The following is a 20,132-nucleotide window of genomic DNA, read 5'->3' as shown; positions in this document are numbered from 1 at the left end:
CCCAGGGCTGATTACTACCAGACCTGTTGAATCAAGAAACCACATAAATAGAAGCATGCTAACAGATCACAAAAAGCCACACATCATGCCACAATCTAAGAAAATCCAAGAACAGATTAGAAACAAAGTAATGTACATGTATCGGTCTAGGAAGGGTTTCACAGCCATTTATAAGGCTTTGGAACTCCTGTGAACCATGGGGAGAGCCATTATCCACAAATAGAGTTAACTGGGAAAAGTGGTGAACCTTCCCAGTAGTGACCGGCCTATAAAAATGACTCCAAGAGCATGACGACGACTCATCCAGGAGGTCATAAAAGAACCTCTAAAGGACTGCAGGCCTCACTTGCCTCAGGTAAGATCAATGTTCATGATTCAAGAATAAGAAAGAGACCGAGCAAAAATGGCATCCATGGGAGAGTTCCAAGGCCAAAGCCACTGCTGACATAAAAGAACACAAAGGCTCATCTCACATTTACCAAAAAGCATCTTGATTACCGTATTTATCGGGGTATAGCGCGCTCCCGCGTATAGCGCGTACCCCTAAAGTTGCCCCCATTCCTGTGGAAAAAAAGAGTTTTTTGTACTTACAGTTTTGGTGTCTTGCGCGGCGTCCATCGGCGGGTCCGGCGTCCGTCTGCGGCTTCGGGTGTCCTCTTCGTCGGGTCCGGCGTCCTCCCCGCACCGAGTTTGAATACTGCGCCGGCATATACCGAGCGCAGTACACTCGGGCAGGCTCGGCAACTGTCGCGCTCACGTCCTGTACGTCCAGGACGTGAGCGCAGAAGAAGCCGAGACTGGCCGACTATACCCGAGTGTACTGTGCTCGGTATATGTCGGCGCAGTATTCAAAACTCAGCGCGGGAAAGCGGGTATCGGCGTATATGGCGCACCCACGATTTTGCCCTGATTTTCATAAATAGATAAATACGGTATCCCCAAGACATTTAGGCAAATATTCTGTAGAATGATGATACAAAAATTTTACTTTTTGGAAGGTGTGAGTCCCGTTACATCTGGCATAAAACAAATACAGCATTTATTAACATGAACATCATACCAGCAGTCAGACGTGGTGGTGGTAGCGTGACAGTCTGGGGGCTGCTTTGCAGCTTCAGGACCTGGACAACTTAACATAATTGATGGAACCATGAATGAGCTCTTACACCCCTTTCACACTGAAGCCCTTTGCAGGCGCTATAGCGCTAAAAAAAGGCACCTACAAAGCGCCCTGAGAACATTTTCCAAGGATGAGGGCTGCTCTTCAGGACTTAGTTCTTCCCACCCCTGTGCGGTAGGTGGCAGCGGTGGAGTCGAGGTTTGGGTGCGCTTCCCCAGCAGCCAATCGGGAGGGTTGAGCCTTCTTCGTCCAGTGTGGCGCCCACCTTTGGGGTGGCCGCATCATGGCGCCCCGGCGTTGTGGCCTGCCTGGCCGGGGCGTGCGTGCCGCGCGGTGTTCCTGGACCGTGTTGGCCTGGGGCGGGGACCCAGTGAGCGACTGGGTTCCCACCTTTGAGGATCCCGGGCTGTATTGCTGTTCGGTGGGGAGTCCGTCTGGGGAGCGCCATTGAGAGGCTGGCGGTCCAAAAGAATCTCGACAAACCACCGGGGATCAAGGTAGCTGGACACTGAAGGATTGATCACCTGTCAGTCGGTACCTGGGCGACATTAAGAAGATCCATGCGTAATTCACCTAAGGAGGATTACCTCCGTAACTACAATCAAAATGGGCCTGTGACAGAGGTGTCTCCCTGACGTTCATTCAGGAGGGTCTGTGGCAGAGACTTTTCCTCAAGTTCAAGTTCATTCTAAGGAGGGTCTGTGGCAGAGACTTTATCCTACAAGTGTTTGAGTGATACTCCGGCTGCCAGGTCAGTGAGAGAGGCCTGTCCGGGTACGCTAAGCCCACTCAGGCAGGAGTGGTGTGGAAAGTGTTATATATGGGAGCAGGACTTTTCCAAATACTAAGCCGGAATCTACTGTTCTCCTTCTTCTTGCAAACTCTATCCTTTCATCACCGGTTCATTGTTTTTACCCGGCTGGGTAATAAAGAGCACAGCAAAGACACTTGTTGCGGACATTCTTTTACTATATGCATCATTCACCCCTAGGAATTCGGAAGAGCCACGAGGTAAATGTGCCACCCAAAACAACCAGCAGCTCCTCCGGGGGTAGTGCTACATATATATTATTTTCAAAATTTTCGGAGTTTAATCCATCTCAGCGCTTTAGTCATTTACATTTTTTGTCATCTCTATGTAAAGCCTGGTACATACGTTCCTCCTGAACAGGCCGACTTTTGGTACATGCGTGCCACTCTATGTTCAACAGACGGCTTCTAACGACCGTCTTAAAACCAGCATTCGATCAGCACTTGCTGCCAATCGCTGCAAGCACCAATCTGTGTATTCTGGTGGGGGGAGTCAGAACACAATAGCACAGCAGCAGAGATCCCTACATCACACATCATCATTTGTTGATACGGGATCTGCAAGTCTTTTTGTTCAACCCGCTGGATGAACAACAAAAACTGAAGGTTTATACCCAAGCCTTATGCCGCGTACAGACGGTCGTTTTTTGTGATGAAAAAAAACGACGTTTTAAAAAACGTCATTTAAAATGATAGTGTGTGGGCAAAACGTTGTTTTATGTCTTCAAAAAAACGACCAAAAAAAAATGCTCTAATTTTTTGTGTCGTTTTTCAAAACGTCGTTTTTGTTTCACAGAAATTGACCGTGTGTAGCAAAAAACGACTTTTAAAACGACGTTTTTAAACCCGCGCATGCCCAGAAGCTAGTTATGAAGTGAGCTTCAATGTAAAAAAGTGGTGAAACGTAACCTCACTTTGCTAGAGCATTGTGAAAAAACGATGGTGTGTAGGCAACATCGTTTTTGAAAATGATGTTTCAAAAACGTCGTTTTATTTCATGATTTAAAACTTCGTTTTTTTTCATCACAAAAAACGACCGTCTGTATGCGGCATTAGGCTGCGTACACACGATCAGTCCATCCGATGAGAACGGTCCAAAGGATGAAGCTGACTGATGGTCTGATGTGCCTACACACCATAGGTTAAATAACCAATCTTGTCAGAACGCGGTGACGTAAAACACAACGATGTGCTGAAAAAAACGAAGTTCAATGCTTCCAAGCATGCGTCGACTTGATTCTGAGCATGCGTGGGTTTTTAACCGATGCTTTTGCATACTAACGATCGGTTTTGACCCATCGGTTAGGCGTCCATCGGTTCAATTTTAAAGCAAGTTCTCATTTTTTTGACTGAAGGATAACTGACCGATGGGGCCCACACACGATCGTTTTGGACCGGTTTTGACCGATCGTGTGTACGCGGCCTTACTCTCCATCCTATCATGTTCCTTGTTGGTACATGTTTTGATTGGCTGCTTGTGCTGATTCTCCATCTCCCAGTCTGATTACAGAGCTGCGACCTTTATATTTCCTAGAAATTCATCTATAACAAGCTATTTTTTATTTCAGCTGTAGCAATACACAGAACTGTTCACATTAGAACATGCGGCATTTCACATCTTTCCCTTCCACAATGATTGACTGGCACTCTTTTAGAAATGTTGTTCACTTTTTATACACAGCAGCCAATGTAAAATGTAGGTAGGTAAAGATGGGAGATATAATAAAGGACTGGCCGAGGTTTTATCTCTCTCCTTCCTGTATTCAGTATCAGATTTCTAAAGATACTATAAAAGGAAGCTGAAAACAAAAAACTGGTAAATGCATTTCCCAGAAGGCAGCAAGCTTGTAATGCATTCTTTTGTGGAATCCATTTTCAATCACAATCGGACATGTCTGAATCTTTAGAGACGTGTATGTACAATATACATTTCTTCATGAATTCATTACTGTAATAAAAAAAATCTCTCTCTGCATCTCTTTGCAGTAGTTGTCATGCAAGGAGAGGTGGCAAGCTTTTTAAGGGACTACTAATTAGATATTGTGGTGAAGATGGCCTTCCTGTATGTTGTAAATCAGAAAAACAAACCTGTAGTTTACAAACAGAGGCCCGGATTCACGTAGAATCGCGTATCTTTGTGTGGGCGTAACGTATCCTATTTACGTTACGCCTCCGCAACTTTTACAGGCAAGTGCCGTATTCTCAAACGAAAGTTGCGGCGGCGTAGCGTAAATAGGCCGGCGTAAGCCCGCTTAATTCAAATGTGGTAGATGTGGGCGTGTGTTATGTTAATTTTATGTGACCCCACGTAGATGACGCTTTTTACGAACCGCGCATGCGCCGTCCGTGAAATTAACCGAGTGCGCATGCTCCAAATTAACCCACAAGAAGCCAATGCTTTCGACGTGAACGTAAATGACGCCCAGCCCTATTCGCGAACGACTTACGCAAACGACGTAAAATGTTCAAAATTCGACGCGGGAACGACGTCCATACTTAACATTGGTATGCCTCATATAGCAGGGGTAACTTTACGCCGGGAAAAGCCTAACGTAAACGGCGTATCTGTACTGATACTGATTTACATATTTCTAGGCGTAAATCAGCGTACACGCCCCTAGCGGCCAGCGTAAATATGCACTTAAGATACGACGGCGTAAGAGACTTACGCTGGTCGGATCAAATACAAATCTATGCGTAACTGATTCTAAGAATCAGGCGCATAGATACGACGGCTCGGACTCAGAGATACGCCGCCGTAACTCGTTTGAGAATCCGGGCCAAAATGTTTACAATAGAGCACCCCACCTTCTATTATGTGCCTATGAGGATTTTGGTACTCGAACATGCTCATAAAGCTCATAAGCAGTCTTTTTATTTTCCTGCAAGACCCCGTTAGGGCAGTCCAATCAGGCCCGCCTCTCAGTTTTTCACCAAATCAGAATGGATCAGGGGAATGTGATAGGACAGTGATGGTGAACCTTGGCACCCCAGAAGTTTTGGAACTACATTTCCCATGATGCTCCACTACACTGCAGAGGTTCGCCATCACTGTGATAAGATATCTCCTTTTTGGAGGAAAACATTCTCCATCAATAATGAGATGTATGGCGAGTCCCTTACCCTTTCGCGCGATATTGCTCCAATGTCCATATTGCCAGGGACTTACAAATCTCGAAAAGTTAGCCTGTTGCGGTACTTCTCATCTGCAGCTCGCCAATTGACTGCTTCGTAATAGAAAACTTCCAACTCTCCCCCCATTAACCACTGGGTTTACATAGTAAACAATATCATGCAGATGGAGGAGCAAGTAGAGCAGGAATCGGATACGTGGGACAAACACAAAGTTATTTGGCTGATAATGGCGCACTACTCATCCTCTGGTTTCCTAAAGGCTCTAGCATCTGTAGATACTGCCCTAGCAGGTTCCCTGTGTGACTCAACCTCTGAGTTCTTGGGTTGATAATGGTGCAGAAATGGAAATCCTCAGATTTCCTGAAAGCTCTAGCATCTGTAGATACTTCCCTAGCAGCTTCCCTACTTTACTCAACCTCAGAGTCAACCCCCCCCCCCTCCCCCCAGCAGTTGCACAAGGACCTTTCTTAGGTCGGACATTGGTCTCTTCACCCTGTTAGCCCCTTGTTCTTTTTCTGCCTAAACCACTTTTCCCAGAGCATCCCATTCCCCCCATCCCCCCTTTTTCTTTGCTCCTTTCCTGCTTCTCCATGTTCTTCTCCACCCTCTCTTTTTGCCACCAGTATGTCATACCGAAATTGCCTATTTTCCACTACAGCTTTATCTTTAGTAAGCGCAGCTGCCCGATGTATCACAGAAAGTATCTTCAGAAATTTCTTAGGATTCTTTTATATACAGTACATGTTTATGTTGCTATAATTTTTGTATTCCTATTTCTGTCTTGGGCTTCATTCAGATGAGGCGGATCCATTCGCTACGGAGTCCACCAGCTCAGCGGGAGATCTCGCCGCTGAGCCGGCAGATGACAGGTCCCCTCTCTGCTCACTGATCGGGGAGGGGCTTGTCCAGCGCCGCTGTCTCCTATGGAGAGATCAGATGAAAAGGACAGCATGTCCGTTTTCATCAGATCTCACCTGATCCGATCCGCATGGACGGATGGGAGGTATCGCCATACGTCTGATTTTAGCCGATTGGATCGGGTCGGATTTCAGTGGACATGTCACCGCTGACATCTGACGCTCCATAGAGATGTATGGAGTGGCCGTTCAGGTCCGCCGACAAAACTGACAGGCAGACCTGAACGGTCTGACCGTGTGAAAGGGGCCTTACTGTGATATGCTTTAAGATTGAAATAAATATTCAACCTAAATCAGAAAGCATCAGTACATGGATCAGAATCCACATTAGTCTATGAGGGGGGGGGGGGGGGGGCGGGGGGTGGTAGAAAAAAAAATTATTATTATTATACACGATTTATATAGCGGCAACATTTTACACAACACTTTACAATGAATAGGGGGGACAGCACAATTCAATTCAGAAGGTACAGGAGAGCCCTGCTCGTAGAGCTTACATTCTAAAAGGAGGGGGGGGGGGTGGTACAAAAGGTAATAGTTGCAGAGAATGATTTGATAGGTGTGGCTCGGAGACAGCTGTTAGGTGGATGTGGGATAGGCTTCCCTGAATAAATGAGTTTTCAGGGATCTCCTAAATTGACTCAGAACATGGATCAGAATCCACATCAGTCTATGGGCGGACATAAATGGACTCAGAACATGGATCAGAATCTATGTTAGTTTATTGGGGGGTGGATATAAATAGACTCAAGACATGGATCCGAATCCGTATTAGTCTATGGGCTGGTGGAAAAAAACGAATTTGCAATTCTCTAAATCTGGTTACCTTTGGGTCCATCCAGATACGAAAAAATGGAAAAGGTCTGCATCCTATTCCATTTTTTTTGGACCTAAACATGACAAAGGTAATGGGATGAAAATGCACCCAAATCCGTTTACATCTGACTGCCCCCAGATCTGATAGAGAAAGCTCTAGTTTTTAAATGCACATATAAAGATGTCACAAAAGCGACATCTGTTCTAATTGGACCAGACAAAGCCAAGGGTTATACCTGCAAATATTGGTTACCTATTACCAAAATAAAACAAACTAAACCTTAACCACATGCCGACCGCCCGCCTTCATTTGACAGAAGCTCCCCTGCGTGAATCTCCATAGCAGCCGCTTTAAGGGTATAGGGGGTGCGCGTGCTGCGTCACTGAGGAGCCGATGCGCGTGCCCAGCGGCCATGATGTCCGCCGGGCACCCACGATTGCTAGTGACAGAGCAGGAATGTGGATCTGTGTGTAAACACACAAATCCACATCCTGTCAGGGGAGAGAGGAGACAGATCGTGTGTTCCTAGTATATAGGAACACTGATCGGTCTCCTCCCCCAGTCAGTCCCATCCCCCCATAGCTAGAACACACAGTGAGGGAACACATGTAACCCCTTGATCGCCCCCTGCCAGTGACATTTATACAGTAATCAGTGGCTATTTATACCAGTGATTGTTGTATAAATGTCAATGGTTTAAAAAAAAGTGTCCGATCAGTCTGCGGCAATCCGGATAAAAATCTCAGATCACCGCCATTACTAGTAAAAAAAATCAAAAAAAATCCATTAACCAATCACCTATTTTGTAGGCACAAACCAATAAAAATATGTTTATTGCAATTTTTTTTTTTTTTTTACCAAAAATATGTAGATTACAGTTTGACCTAAATTGAAGAAAAACATATTTTTATTTTTTTTGGTATATTTATTATAGCAAAAAGTACAAAAATATGTTTTTTTCAAAACCATTGCTCTTTTTTTTGTTGTTTATAATCGCAAAAGATAGAAACCGCAGAGGTGATCAAATACCAGCAAAAAAAAAAGCTCTATTTGTGGAAAAAAAAAAGGACATCAATTATGTTTTGAGTACAACATTGCATGACCGCGCAATTGTCAGTTAAAACTACGCGGTGTCGTCTCGCAAAAAATGGTCCAGTCAGGAAGGGGGTAAATTCTTCCGGGGCTGAAGTGGTTAAAGCTGAACTCCAGGCACAAAAGCATTATTTTAAATATCTACAACAGGCTGGCTGCAGAAGACTACAGGTGTGGGTGGAGACAAGACCAGTCACCCTGCATAAGGAAAGAAAAGCAGTGACCAGTCTTTATTACAGGAAGCTTCTGTACAGGGGTAAACATTCACACTGGATTAGTGCACAGATCTGAAAGAAATGCACAAAGAATAAACATGACTCCTATATATGGATAACATTTGCTAATCCCGGAGTTCAGCCTTAAAGCGTAACTCCACTTTTGTTGGGAAACAAACATTCCCCTCTGGGTGATCTATGTACGTTGCAAGGATTATAACAAACTTTGTTGAATATTCCTACCTTTTGTTATTCTGAAGAAATCCATGTGTGTTTGTCTTTGTCTCTGTGCTCAGTGTGTCTAATGGGAGTGGTTTCATAATTATCAGTCAGCTGTGGCAGCTGCAGGGCACTCCATGTAGCCATATTGCTTTGTATTTATAGAAAATTACAGCGGCTGCAGATCGAAAAGGAAAGGTAATTTTTAATAACATTCAATTACAATATGACGTGTGTCGCAATTGTACACGCTATATTATTTATTTGCTATTTTTTTCCCACACAAAAGAGGAGTTACCCTTTAAAGTAGAGGTAAACCAATCACTAAAATTGTGAATAAGCTCCACCAGGTTAATGTAATGTTAATAAAATAATACCTGCCGATGATTGTTTATGCACTTCCTATTTTAGCATGATAGGGCCCCATCCCTGTCTTTTGTGCTCCAGTGTTGTCACCCTGCCACACAGGCTTCCAATGGAGACAAGGGACTGTTGCAACACCAACTACAAAGATCAGGTCCACTGTTGACACCTTAGAAAAGAAAAAAAAACAGCCCTGAAGTGCATGTAGGCAGAAAGTGGTTGCAAAAAGCTGCAGGCGATTAGCAGCACTGCATGTTTGATGTCAGCACAAGTGATGGCAGAACACCTAATTGACTCCGCGTTCTCCCATTCTATATGGTGCTATATGAATATACTGTATAACTTGATTTCGTTTTTTTTTTTTTTTCATAGCCTTATAGTGGATGTAAACTCGATTCATGAAAGTTGAGCTGGGCACATACAGTGGGGCAAAAAAGTATTTAGTCAGCCACCAATTGTGCAGGTTCTCCCACTAAAAAGATGAGAGAGGCCTGTAATTGTCATCATAGGTATACCTCAACTATGAGAGACAAAATGTAGAAACAAATCCAGACAATCACATTGTCTGATTTGGAAAGAATTTATTTGCAAATTATGGTGGAAAATAAGCATTTGGTCAATATCAAAAGTTCATCCCAATACATTGTTATATATCCTTTGTTGGAAATGACAGAGGTCAAACGTTTTCTGTAAGTCTTCCCAAGGTTGTCACACACTGTTGCTGGTATGTTGGCCCATTCCTCCATGCAGATCTCCTCTAGAGTAATGATGTTTTGGGGCTGTCGCTGGGCAACATGGACTTTCAACTCCCTCCAAAGGTTTTCTATGGGGTTTAGATCTGGAGACTGGCAAGGCGACTCCAGGACCTTAAAATTCTTCTTACGAAGCCACTCCTTCGTTGCCCGGGCGGTATGTTTGGGATCATTGTCATGCTGAAAGACCCAGCCACATTTCATCTTCAATGCCCTTGCTGATGGGAGGAGGTTTGCACTCAAAATCTCACGATACATGGCCCCATTCATTCATTCTTTCATGTACACAGATTAGTCGTCCTGTTCCCTTGGCAGAGAAACAGCCCCAAAGCATGTTACCACCCCCATGCTTCACAGTAGGTATGGTGTTCTTTGGATGCAACTCAGCATTCTCTCCTCTCCAAACACGACAAGTTGTGTTTCTACCAACCAGTTCTACTTTGGTTTTCATCTGACCATATGACATTCTCCCAATCCTCTCATGGATCATCCAAATGCTCTCTATCAAACCTCAGATGTATGTCTTCCATTTTCTAGTTATTACTCTCACAGTTGATTTCTTCACACCAAGCTGCTTGCTTATTGCAGATTCATTCAGTCTTCCCAGCCTGGTGCAGGCTTACAATTTTGTCTCTGGTGTCCTTCGACAGCTCTTTGGTCTTCACCATAGTGGAGTTTGGAGTGTGACTGACTGAGGTTGTGGACAGGTGTCTTTTATACTGATAACAATTTCACACAGGTGCCATTAATACAGGTAATGAGTGGAGGACAGAGGAGTCTCTTAACCCTCCTGGCGGTATCCCCGAGCGTAACTCGGGGTGAGTTTTTTTGCTATAATCGGTATCCCCGAGTCACGCTCGGAGTAGATATGCAGAGCCTGCAGCGTGCGCTGGCTTACCTTGTCCTGGATCCAGCGATGCCACCGCGCTGTGTGAGCGAGCGGGACCTCTCTCGATTCACACAGCGTCCTCCTGTGCCGCCGATCTCCGTTCCCTGCGACGTTACGACGCACGGGAGCGGAGATCGGCGCCAAATTCAAAAACGTAAACAAACACTATACATACAGTATACTGTAATCTTATAGATTACAGTACTGTATGTAAAAAAATACACCCCCCCTTGTCCCTAGTGGTCTATCCAGTGCCCTACATGTTCTTTTATATAATAAAAACTGTTCTTTCTTTCTGAAAACTGTAGATTGTCCATAGCAACCAAAAGTGTCCCTTTATGTCAAAAATGGTTTTAGATCAGCTAGAAAACAGCGATAATAAATTATAATCACTTGCAGAATTGTGCGATAGTGATTTGTGGGGAAATTCGTCATAAAAAAAAAATGACAGCAGCAATTCTGCAACTGAGCAAATTTCAGTGATTTTGATTTGATTACATTATTGAATAATTTTTATTAGAATTATATTATTTTTTATAATTATTTATTATATTATAATTTATAATTTTGTTTTTTAAAAAATGTCATACCCTGGATGCCTACTAGACTCTTGTTTGGTCAGATTTAAGTGAGTTATTCCTAAGAATTACAGGCCTACAATATAAAACGCCAAATTTCCTTGCAAAAAATTGTACCGCTTTTGGTACGTAATTCCAGACAGAATCATACCGCCAGGGAGGTTAAAGATACAGGTCTGTGAGAGCCAGAAATCTTGCTTGTTTGTAGAGGAGACCAAATACTTATTTTCCACCATAATTTGCAAATAATTTTTTTCCAAATCATGTGATTGTCTGGATTTGTTTCCACATTTGGTCTCTCATGGTTGAGGTATACCTATGATGACAATTACAGGCGCCTCTCTCATCTTTTTAAGTGGGAGAACCTGCACAATTGGTGGCTGACTAAATACTTTTTTGCCCCATTGTATATCGTCAGTGTTTTGTTATCTCTCTTCAAAGAGCCAAGTCCCGTGGCTCTCTCCTGAACCATTCCTCTGTTATCAGCCTGGTAACTCCTGACAAATTCTCGGACACTTTAGACAAAAACAGCCTGAAATTTCGGTCAGGGGAGGTTGCTAAAATAGATTAGCAGGGAGCTGTGAGAGTCTCTGCCTATGATGAGAGGGGGTGTGTGCCTTTCCTCCAATCAGCAATGTTAGCTATTTTGGCTGTATGCCCAGACATCACACTCTGTGTTAAACAGGAAGAGAAGAATTTCCTAAAATGATCTGAACTTTCTAAACAGTATATAAATGTGAAGACAGCAGATATACATATAAAACCTGTGTATCATCTGAGGCTGTTCACGTCACTGGGTGTATGGAGGGTTTACATCCACTTTAAGGACATATGCACAGACTTCATTCATCCTGAACATACACACATCAAAGGAACACAATAACAGGAAACTCTACATGGAAAACACATTTATTTACATCGTCAATGATTTAAAACTTTTAACAATGCCAACTCGTATGTCAGCATAAAATGACTTCCTCACATTTTCTACATATAATTATAATAAAAAAAAATTATGTGAATAGATATATACAGCTAATCTGCAAATCTGAAAGTGATTTTATTTTTGCTCCAGTTTTGTTTGATCCAGAAAGACACTGGGGTTAAAAAAAAACACTGCTCTTACAGGCATTTGGCTTTTTTTTGGGGGGGGTTGGAGTCTGTAAAAGCACATCTATGTTGGCCTTTGTGCCCATGCACACAGAGGTGTTTACAGGCAGAAAAAAAAAAAAAACACATGGCACACCTAATCGCATCTAAACATGCGCACACAGATATACGTCTGCAGCATGGCACAGGCACGCAGACTGATGTACCTGTACGTCCCCTTTAAGAAGCGGTTGATCGCGGGCCGCGATCTCTGTGAGTGCGCCCACAGGTCCCGCAGACTCGATCGCAGCAGGCATACCCGCGATCATCTCACGGAGAGATGTTAGTGTAAACCCCGTTCTGCCTTGTGACAGTCACTGATCGTGTTCCCTGTCAACCGACACACGATCAGTGACGTGTCACAGCAAGCCACGCCCACCTACAGCAAGAATCACTCCTTAGGGAACACTTAACCCCTACAGCGCCACCTAGTGGTTAACCCATTCACTGCCAGTGTCATTTTTACAGTAATCAGTGCATTTTTATAGCACTGATCGCTGTAAAAATGACAATGGTCCCAAAAATGTGTCCGATGTGTCCGCCATATCGCAGTCACGATAATTTTTTTTTCAAAATAATCGCTCTATTTTTTCTTATAGCACAAAAACTAAAAACGGCAGAGGTGATCAAATACCACCTAAAGAAAGCTCTATTTGTGGGGAAAAAAGGACGCCAATTTTGTTAGGGAGCCACGTCGCACGACCGCGCAATTGTCAGTTAAAGCGACGCAGTGCCGAATCGCAAAAAGTGCTCTGGTCTTTGACCAGCAATATGGTCCAGGGGTTAACCACTTGCTTACTGGGCACATATACCCTCTTCCTGCCCAGGCGAAATTTCAGCTTTCGGCACTGCGTCGCTTTAACTGACAATTGCGCGGTCGTGCGACGTGGTTCCCAAACAAAATTGACGTCCTTTTTTCCCCACAAATAGAGCTTTCTTTTGGTGGTAATTGATCATCTCTGCAGTTTTAATTTTTTGTGCTATAAACAAAAAAAGTGACAATTTTGAAAAAAAAACACACAATATTTTTTACTTTTTGCTATTATAAATTATCCCATTTTTTTTTTTAAAAACAATTTTTTTTCTTAGTTTAGGCCGATACGTATTCTTCTACATATTTTTGGTAAAAAAAAAAAAAAAAAACGCAATAAGTGTATAGTGATTGGTTTGCGCAAAAGTTATAGGGGACAGAATTATGACATTTTGTTTTATTTAATTTTTTTACTAGTAATGGCAGCTATCTGTGATTTTATTGGGACTGCAAACATTATGGCGGACACATTTTCGCGACCATTTACATTTATACTGCGATCAGTGCTATAAATATGCACTCATTACTGTATAAATGTGACTGGCAGGGAATGGGTTAACACTAGAGGGGTGAGGAAGGGGTTAAATGTGTTCCCTAGAAGTGATTCTAAGGCCTCGTACACACGACCGGACATGTCCCCTGAAACTGGTCCGCAGACCAGTTTCAGGGGACAGATCCGATCGTGTGTACAGGCTAGCCGCCACGTCACCACGCTGTCTGTCCGCGGGGATTTCGGTTTGATGGTGTGTACAGCCATCAGACCGAAATCTCAGAGCGGACATGTTCGATGGTCTGTACGAGGCCTTACTGTGGGAGGAGGGGACTTACTGGAGGAGGTGACCGATCTGTGTCCCCTATGTACAAGGGACACAGATCGGTCTCCTCTCTCCCTGACAGGACGTGGATCTGTGTGTTTACACACACAGATCCATGTCCTTGGCTGTGTAACGGCCGATTGCGGGCACCTGGAGGACATCGCGGCCGCCAGGAATGCGCATCCGCACCTGAGTGACGCGGCGCTCACGCGCCCCCCAGTGGCCGGAGGAGCCGAGGACGACAATAGACGTCCTTCCGGCATTGTAGAGCCACCTTGTGGTCGTCATAGTGCAGTGGCCTGGGCTCCAAGTGGTTAAGCAGTTACGCAATATATTCAAATGTTAACCTAAATCTTACTGCCCCAGGACCAAAAGTAGATCCAATATCTTATCACTCCACCTTCTGGTGGCTATGATGATTTTGTCCACATCATATGACAAGTGCAATGTCATGTGTGAGCAGACAGCTCCAGCTACCTAGTTTCAAGAAAAAGAGGAGCAGTTAATCAGCTTTTCTGTATTTGATCCCCACTATACCCCTTAGATAAAAGTCGCACCAGGAATGTCTGTATAGGACATACACTTGCCTACTCAAGACAATACAAAAGCACATATTTATGAAGACGTGGGTGGGGTTACATGTGTACATTATGACATCACACTCGTGGAGAAGTGTGGCATACACTAAGCTTCTGCAAATAAATATATGTGCACAATTCATTTATAGAAGATCCAAATCGGTTATTTTACTTTATTTCACCTAAAATTAAAACCTGCCACTTTATCACCAACAGAGCAGGTCGCACTAAACCAGAAATAATTATTTGCATCAGGGACAACCTAGAAAAGAAACCTCCCTCAAAGCTGCATGTTTTTGTAATATTTCCCCCCAATCTTTGTTCTTTCTTGTCACTTTACATTTTTATGCATTTCAGGTCGACATTGTGACAGTTCATTACCAACAATTATTATTTAGGGAGACATTCAGGAAAATGCACCAAAACAACAGTCTCTTTTTTTCTAATCTTCATAAGCAAGCTCCAAAAATCCAGCAAGGTTGCAGGCTTCTGTCATGACTTTGATGATGGCTTGGCACTTTGGCGTTGGGGAATCTCCTGTTTGGAAGTAAAGCTATCCCAATAGCTGGGGTCTTCATCAGACAGTGGAACAGCTGAGGCCATCAGGTCTTTGTAGGTGAGAACTGTAAATGGCGCAACTGATCTCTTTACATTCTGGTTATAAACAGAAAAAAAAAACAGTACAATGACAAAATATCAACCACTTTGTAGGCAGCTTAATTGCAAAAAACAAATCGTATTCATATTTAAAATGAGCCGTTTCGGTTAGAATCTGATCTTCCTGGCCCGGATTCACAGACACTGGCGCATATTTATGCCGTCGTAGCGTATCTCCTTTACGCTACGCTGACGCAGCACAGAGAGGCAAGCACTGAATTCACAAAGCCAGTGCTTCCAAATCTGCGCTGGGTACCCAAGGCGCAAGTCGGCGTAAGTGGAAGTGCGCGTGAGCCATGCTAATGAGGCGTGACCCCATGCAAATGATGGGCCGAGCGCCAGACAGATACGTATCGCCAACTGCGCATGCGCCGTCCTGTGGTCACATCTCAGTGCGCATGCTTACAATCACGTCGGAACAACTGCCTAAGATACGTCGGATCACTGCCTACGGCGTGAACGTAACCAACGCCTTGTCATATTCACGTCCTACGTAAACTACGTAAAATACCTGGTGCAGCCCTTTGCATGGATGCTGCTGAGTTACACCTCCTTTATGTGGCATAACTTTACGCCGGACGTATGACTTTACGCGCACTGCGTCGGACGGACGTACGTTCGTGAATCGGCGTATCACCCTCATTTGTATATGTGAATAGAAAATCAATGGGAGCGCCAAATACGTCCAGCGTAAATATGTGCCCACTACGCGGGCGTAGGAAAGTTATTTCGGTCGGATGCAGCCTATTTTCAGGCGTATCTTAGTTTTGTGGGCACGGTGCACAGATACGACTGCGCATATTTGCACTTACGCTGCGTATCTCGAGATACGTCGGCGCAAGTGCTTTGTGAATCCGGGCCCCTGTGTTTTTTTTTGTAAGATGTCACCAGGACTAGATCAAAAAAAAATATCAAAATCCCCAAAAAAGGTTAGGGGGTTTTGGCAATGTGCCCCTTTAAAGCTGAACCCCAGGCAGATACACAGGACATTATTTTTCCCCCGTTGCATATTTGTTATGTTTTATGTGCAATAGGGTTCAATATTTTTCCATGCACTCTGCATTTATTGGTTAACATTTTGATCTCTTTTACTGTGAACTTGCTCAACATAAATGTATTTTATTTTTCTTATTTAATATATATATATATATATATATATATATATATATATATATATATATATATATATATATATATATATATATATATATATATATATATATATATATATATATATATATATATATATATATATATATATATATACATATATATATATATATATATATATATATATATATATATATATATATATATATATACACACACACACACACACACACACACATACACACACACATACACACACACATACACACATACACACACACACACACACATTTTTTTGCACTTTTGTAGGAATATATGTGTTGCATGGTGTATTGCATATTCATTGTTGACACTTATATAGGAATTTATCTATGGGTTAGGTCAGTAAGTTATATAGATTCACACAGCTCTGCAAATTATTGATTTTTTTTTTACTTTTGGCATACATACAGGTAAAATATACAAAATGAGAGCCGTTTTACATGGCAACATTTCTGTAGTTTGTCTTTCCATTCCTGAGCTTAACACAGATCCCACACCACTTACAATTAAAGTGCATGTAAAAACGAATACCTCGTACACACAAGCGGGTTTTCAGTCGGATAAAAAACCGACGGTTTTCCAGACAGAATTCCTCTCAGCCTGCCTTGCATACACACGCTCAGACAAAATTCCACCCGTCCAAAGTGCGGTGACGTACAACACGTACGATGGAACTATAAAGGGGAAGTTCCATTCCAACAGCGCCACCCTCAGGGTTGCTTTTGCTGATCCTCGAGTTAGTAAAAGTTTGGTGAGAGACGATATGCGCTTTTCAGTCTTCGTGCTTTTCAGTCTGTTACAGCGTGATGAATGTGCTATCTCCATTACGAACGCTAGTCTTACAAGAAAGAGCGCTCCCGTCTCATAACTTGATTCTGAGCATGCATGGTTTTCTGCCCGTCGGAAAACCACACAAAAACGGTTTTCCCGCTCTGATTTTTGGCCTGATGGAAAAAAAAAGAGATCCTGATCTCTTTTTTTGTCTGGCAGTTTTCCCGTCGGAAAAACTGCGATGGAGCATACACACGGCCGGGATGCCCGCTGAAAAGCTCTCATAGCAGTGTTCCCATCGGAAAAAACGCTTGTGTGTACGAGGCATAACAATGAACTATAGCTATACCACTGAAAGGGTTTTGCTTGCTTTCTTTTAAAAATGCAACCATTTGATTTTGCCTGATATTTATAGGACATAAACACTTATATTTCTGCATTTGCAGCATGTTACATGGATAAAACATAAGGGAATGTGAATGTAATTGCAGAGATGTATAAAATATGCACTTTTAAATTTTGCCTTGAATACACTTTTAAGCGTTAGTAAACTGCATTAAAAAAATAAAAAATTCTCTCTGCAAGTTGAATTGGAGTTCCTACAAAAAAAAAAATATTAAATGTCAGCAGCTACAAATACTGCAGCTGCTGACTTTTAATAAATCGGACACTTACCTGTCCAGGGTCCAGCGATGTAGGGGAACAAAGCCCCGCTCGTCTCCCCCTCCTCTCCGCGACGCCGGCATTGTCACTGTGGGCGCTCCGGCTATGGCTTCACTTCCGGGCACGTGACTGGCCGAGCAATCATCTGGGACCTGTGACGTGTCCCAGATGATTGTCGAGAGGGAGTGGTGAAATTCCTTTCGACGCTGCGGTGCCCAGGGAAGAAGTGGGAGCTGGAACCCTCTAAAGAGGGTTTCCACTCCCCCCCCCCCAAAAAAAAAAAAGAACAGGGCTCCCATCTTCACCCGGTCTTCCTTTTGCGTTTGTGTGCTCCAGCTGTTTGAATGTATGACCCACGCGGGAGTCACGGTCGCGGCATAGCTCTCTCAATGGACGGCACGCACATGCACCGGGTGACGTCACTGGCGCTACTAAAGTAAATGCCTTCTAAACAGTGCATGTTTGGGAGATAGTTACTGTACCTACAGGTAAGCCTTATTATGAAAAATGTATATGTCCTGCGCTTAAGATGTTTGTATGAAAAAGGCTGCTGCCCCCCCTTTTAGATTCCCCAAAGGGGAACCTGTGATAGAAGGAAAAAAGGGAGCTGCGGTGGCTCAACGCGATTGGCACTGCGCTGATAAGCCATTCACCTCTGCAGCTAGGGGTTCGGATCCCGGTCTCGGCCACATGTAAATTGAGTTTGGTGGTCTCAGCCCGGCTCCCGGTGGGTGTGCTATGCGAGGTAAGCCTGCGCTTAGTACGCCAACCCCCCTCCCACAAAAACCACCACACTTACACGCGCACTCGAAATTGGGTTATAAACACAGAGCTCCATGTCCTGTCAGGGAGAGAGAAGACCGATGTGTCCCTTCTACATAGGAACACAGATCGGTCACCTCCCCCAGTCAGTCCCCTCCCCCCACAGTAAGAATCACTCCCTAGGGAACAAATTTAACCCCTTCCTCGCCCTCTAGTGTTAACCCCTTCCCTGCCAGTCACATTTATACAGTAATCAGTGCATATTTATAGCACTGTTCGCTGTATAAATGTGAATGGTCCCAAAATAGTGTCAAAAGTGTCTGATATGTCTGCCGCAATATCGCAGGCCTGACAAAAATCGCAGATCGCCGCCATTATTAGTAAAAAATAAAATGTCATAAATCTATCCCCTATTTTGTAGGCGCTATAACTTTTGCGCAAACCAATCAATATACGCTTATTGCAATTGTTTTACCAAAAATATGTAGAAGAATACATATCGGCCTAAACTGAAAAAAATCTGCTTTTTTTTTTTATTTTATTTTTTTTAAGTACAAAATATTGTGTTTTTTTTTTCAAAATTGTCGCTCTTTTTTTGTTTATAGCGCAAAAAACAAAACAAAAAAAACCCCACAGAGGTGATCAAATAGGGGTCGACCGATATGTGTTTTTCTCTGGCCGAAGGCAATATTTAGAAATCAGGGCGGCCGATGGCAGATATATGATGCCGATTTGTGCGGCAAATATTTTAGGCCGATTTTTTTTTTTGATAGGTGGCACTGGCACTGATTGGCAGGTGGCACTGGCAAGTGGTACTGGTTGGCACTTATTGGCAGGTGGCACTTATTGGCACTGGCAGGTGGCATTGGATGGCACTGGCAGGTGGCACTGGATTGCACTAGTTAGCATTGGCAGGTGGCACGGATTGGCAGATAGCACTGGTTGGCACGTGGCACTGGATGGCAATAGTTAGCACTGGCAGGTGGCACTGGTGCAAAAAAAAAAAAAATGGTGTCACCCCCCTCGGTACAGACAACCCCCCCCTCAGTACAGACACCCCCCAGTAGTGCAGACACCCCCCAGTAGTGCAGACACCCCCCCTTACAGACCTCAGACAGCGGTGTGTGTGTCCCTCGAGCGCAGGCTCCTCCTCCTCTGTGGGTGTAAACAGAGAGGAGGGCCGCCGCTGGGTGTACCAAGATGGCCACGGCTCCAGAGCTAGACCGAAGCCGCGGCCTTTCCTAATGCTATGGCTGCGGCGGCAGTCCGCGGTCTGCAGTGTGCTGATCCGAAGGGGGTGACCTTCGGATCACGGATCAACGGTGATCCGTTGCACCACTAGCGGGCATTGTTAAATATCGGCCTAATTTGGATAAAAATCGACCGATGCCGATTTCTCCATAATGGCCGAATGTCGGCCGGCCGATATATCGGTCGACCTCTATCAAATACCACCAAAAGAAAGCTCCATTTGTGGGAAAAAAAATGATAAAAATATAATTTGGGTACAGTGTTGTATGACCGTGCAATTGTCATTCAAAGTGCGTCAGCGCTGAAAGCTGAAAATTGGTCTGGGCAGGAAGGGGGTTTAAGTGCCCAGTAAGGAAGTGATTAAGGAGCTTACAATCCAAAATCCCTAACTCACATTCATACACACACATACTAGGGCAAATTTATCCAAGAGCCAATTAGCATACCAGCATGTCTTTGGAGTGTGGGAGGAAACCGGAGCACCCAGGGGAAACCCACACAAGCACAGGAGAACATTCAAACTCCAGGCAGGTAGCATGATAGTTGGATTTCGAACCAACAACTCTAGTGCCGCCAGGCAGATGTGCTAACCACTTAACCACTGTGCTGCCTCCTT

At 43.9% G+C, this 20,132-nt stretch overlaps 1 protein-coding gene across 1 annotated transcript in view; it reads right to left on the bottom strand.

The window, feature by feature from the left end:
• Nucleotides 1-14,277: 14,277 nt before the first annotated feature.
• The window catches only part of AASDHPPT (aminoadipate-semialdehyde dehydrogenase-phosphopantetheinyl transferase), a 59,807-nt gene continuing 53,952 nt past the window's right edge, over nucleotides 14,278-20,132 (bottom strand). The window contains exon 6 of the mRNA XM_040340242.1: nucleotides 14,278-14,914. Within this exon, the coding sequence (XP_040196176.1) occupies nucleotides 14,753-14,914 (162 nt within the window). The 3' untranslated portion in view covers nucleotides 14,278-14,752. The remainder of the gene's footprint in view (nucleotides 14,915-20,132) is intronic.

Source organism: Rana temporaria, chromosome 2 (genome assembly GCF_905171775.1).
Source record: "Rana temporaria chromosome 2, aRanTem1.1, whole genome shotgun sequence".
Taxonomy (NCBI): Eukaryota; Metazoa; Chordata; class Amphibia; order Anura; family Ranidae; genus Rana; species Rana temporaria.
This window is presented reverse-complemented; position numbering and strand designations above follow the sequence as displayed.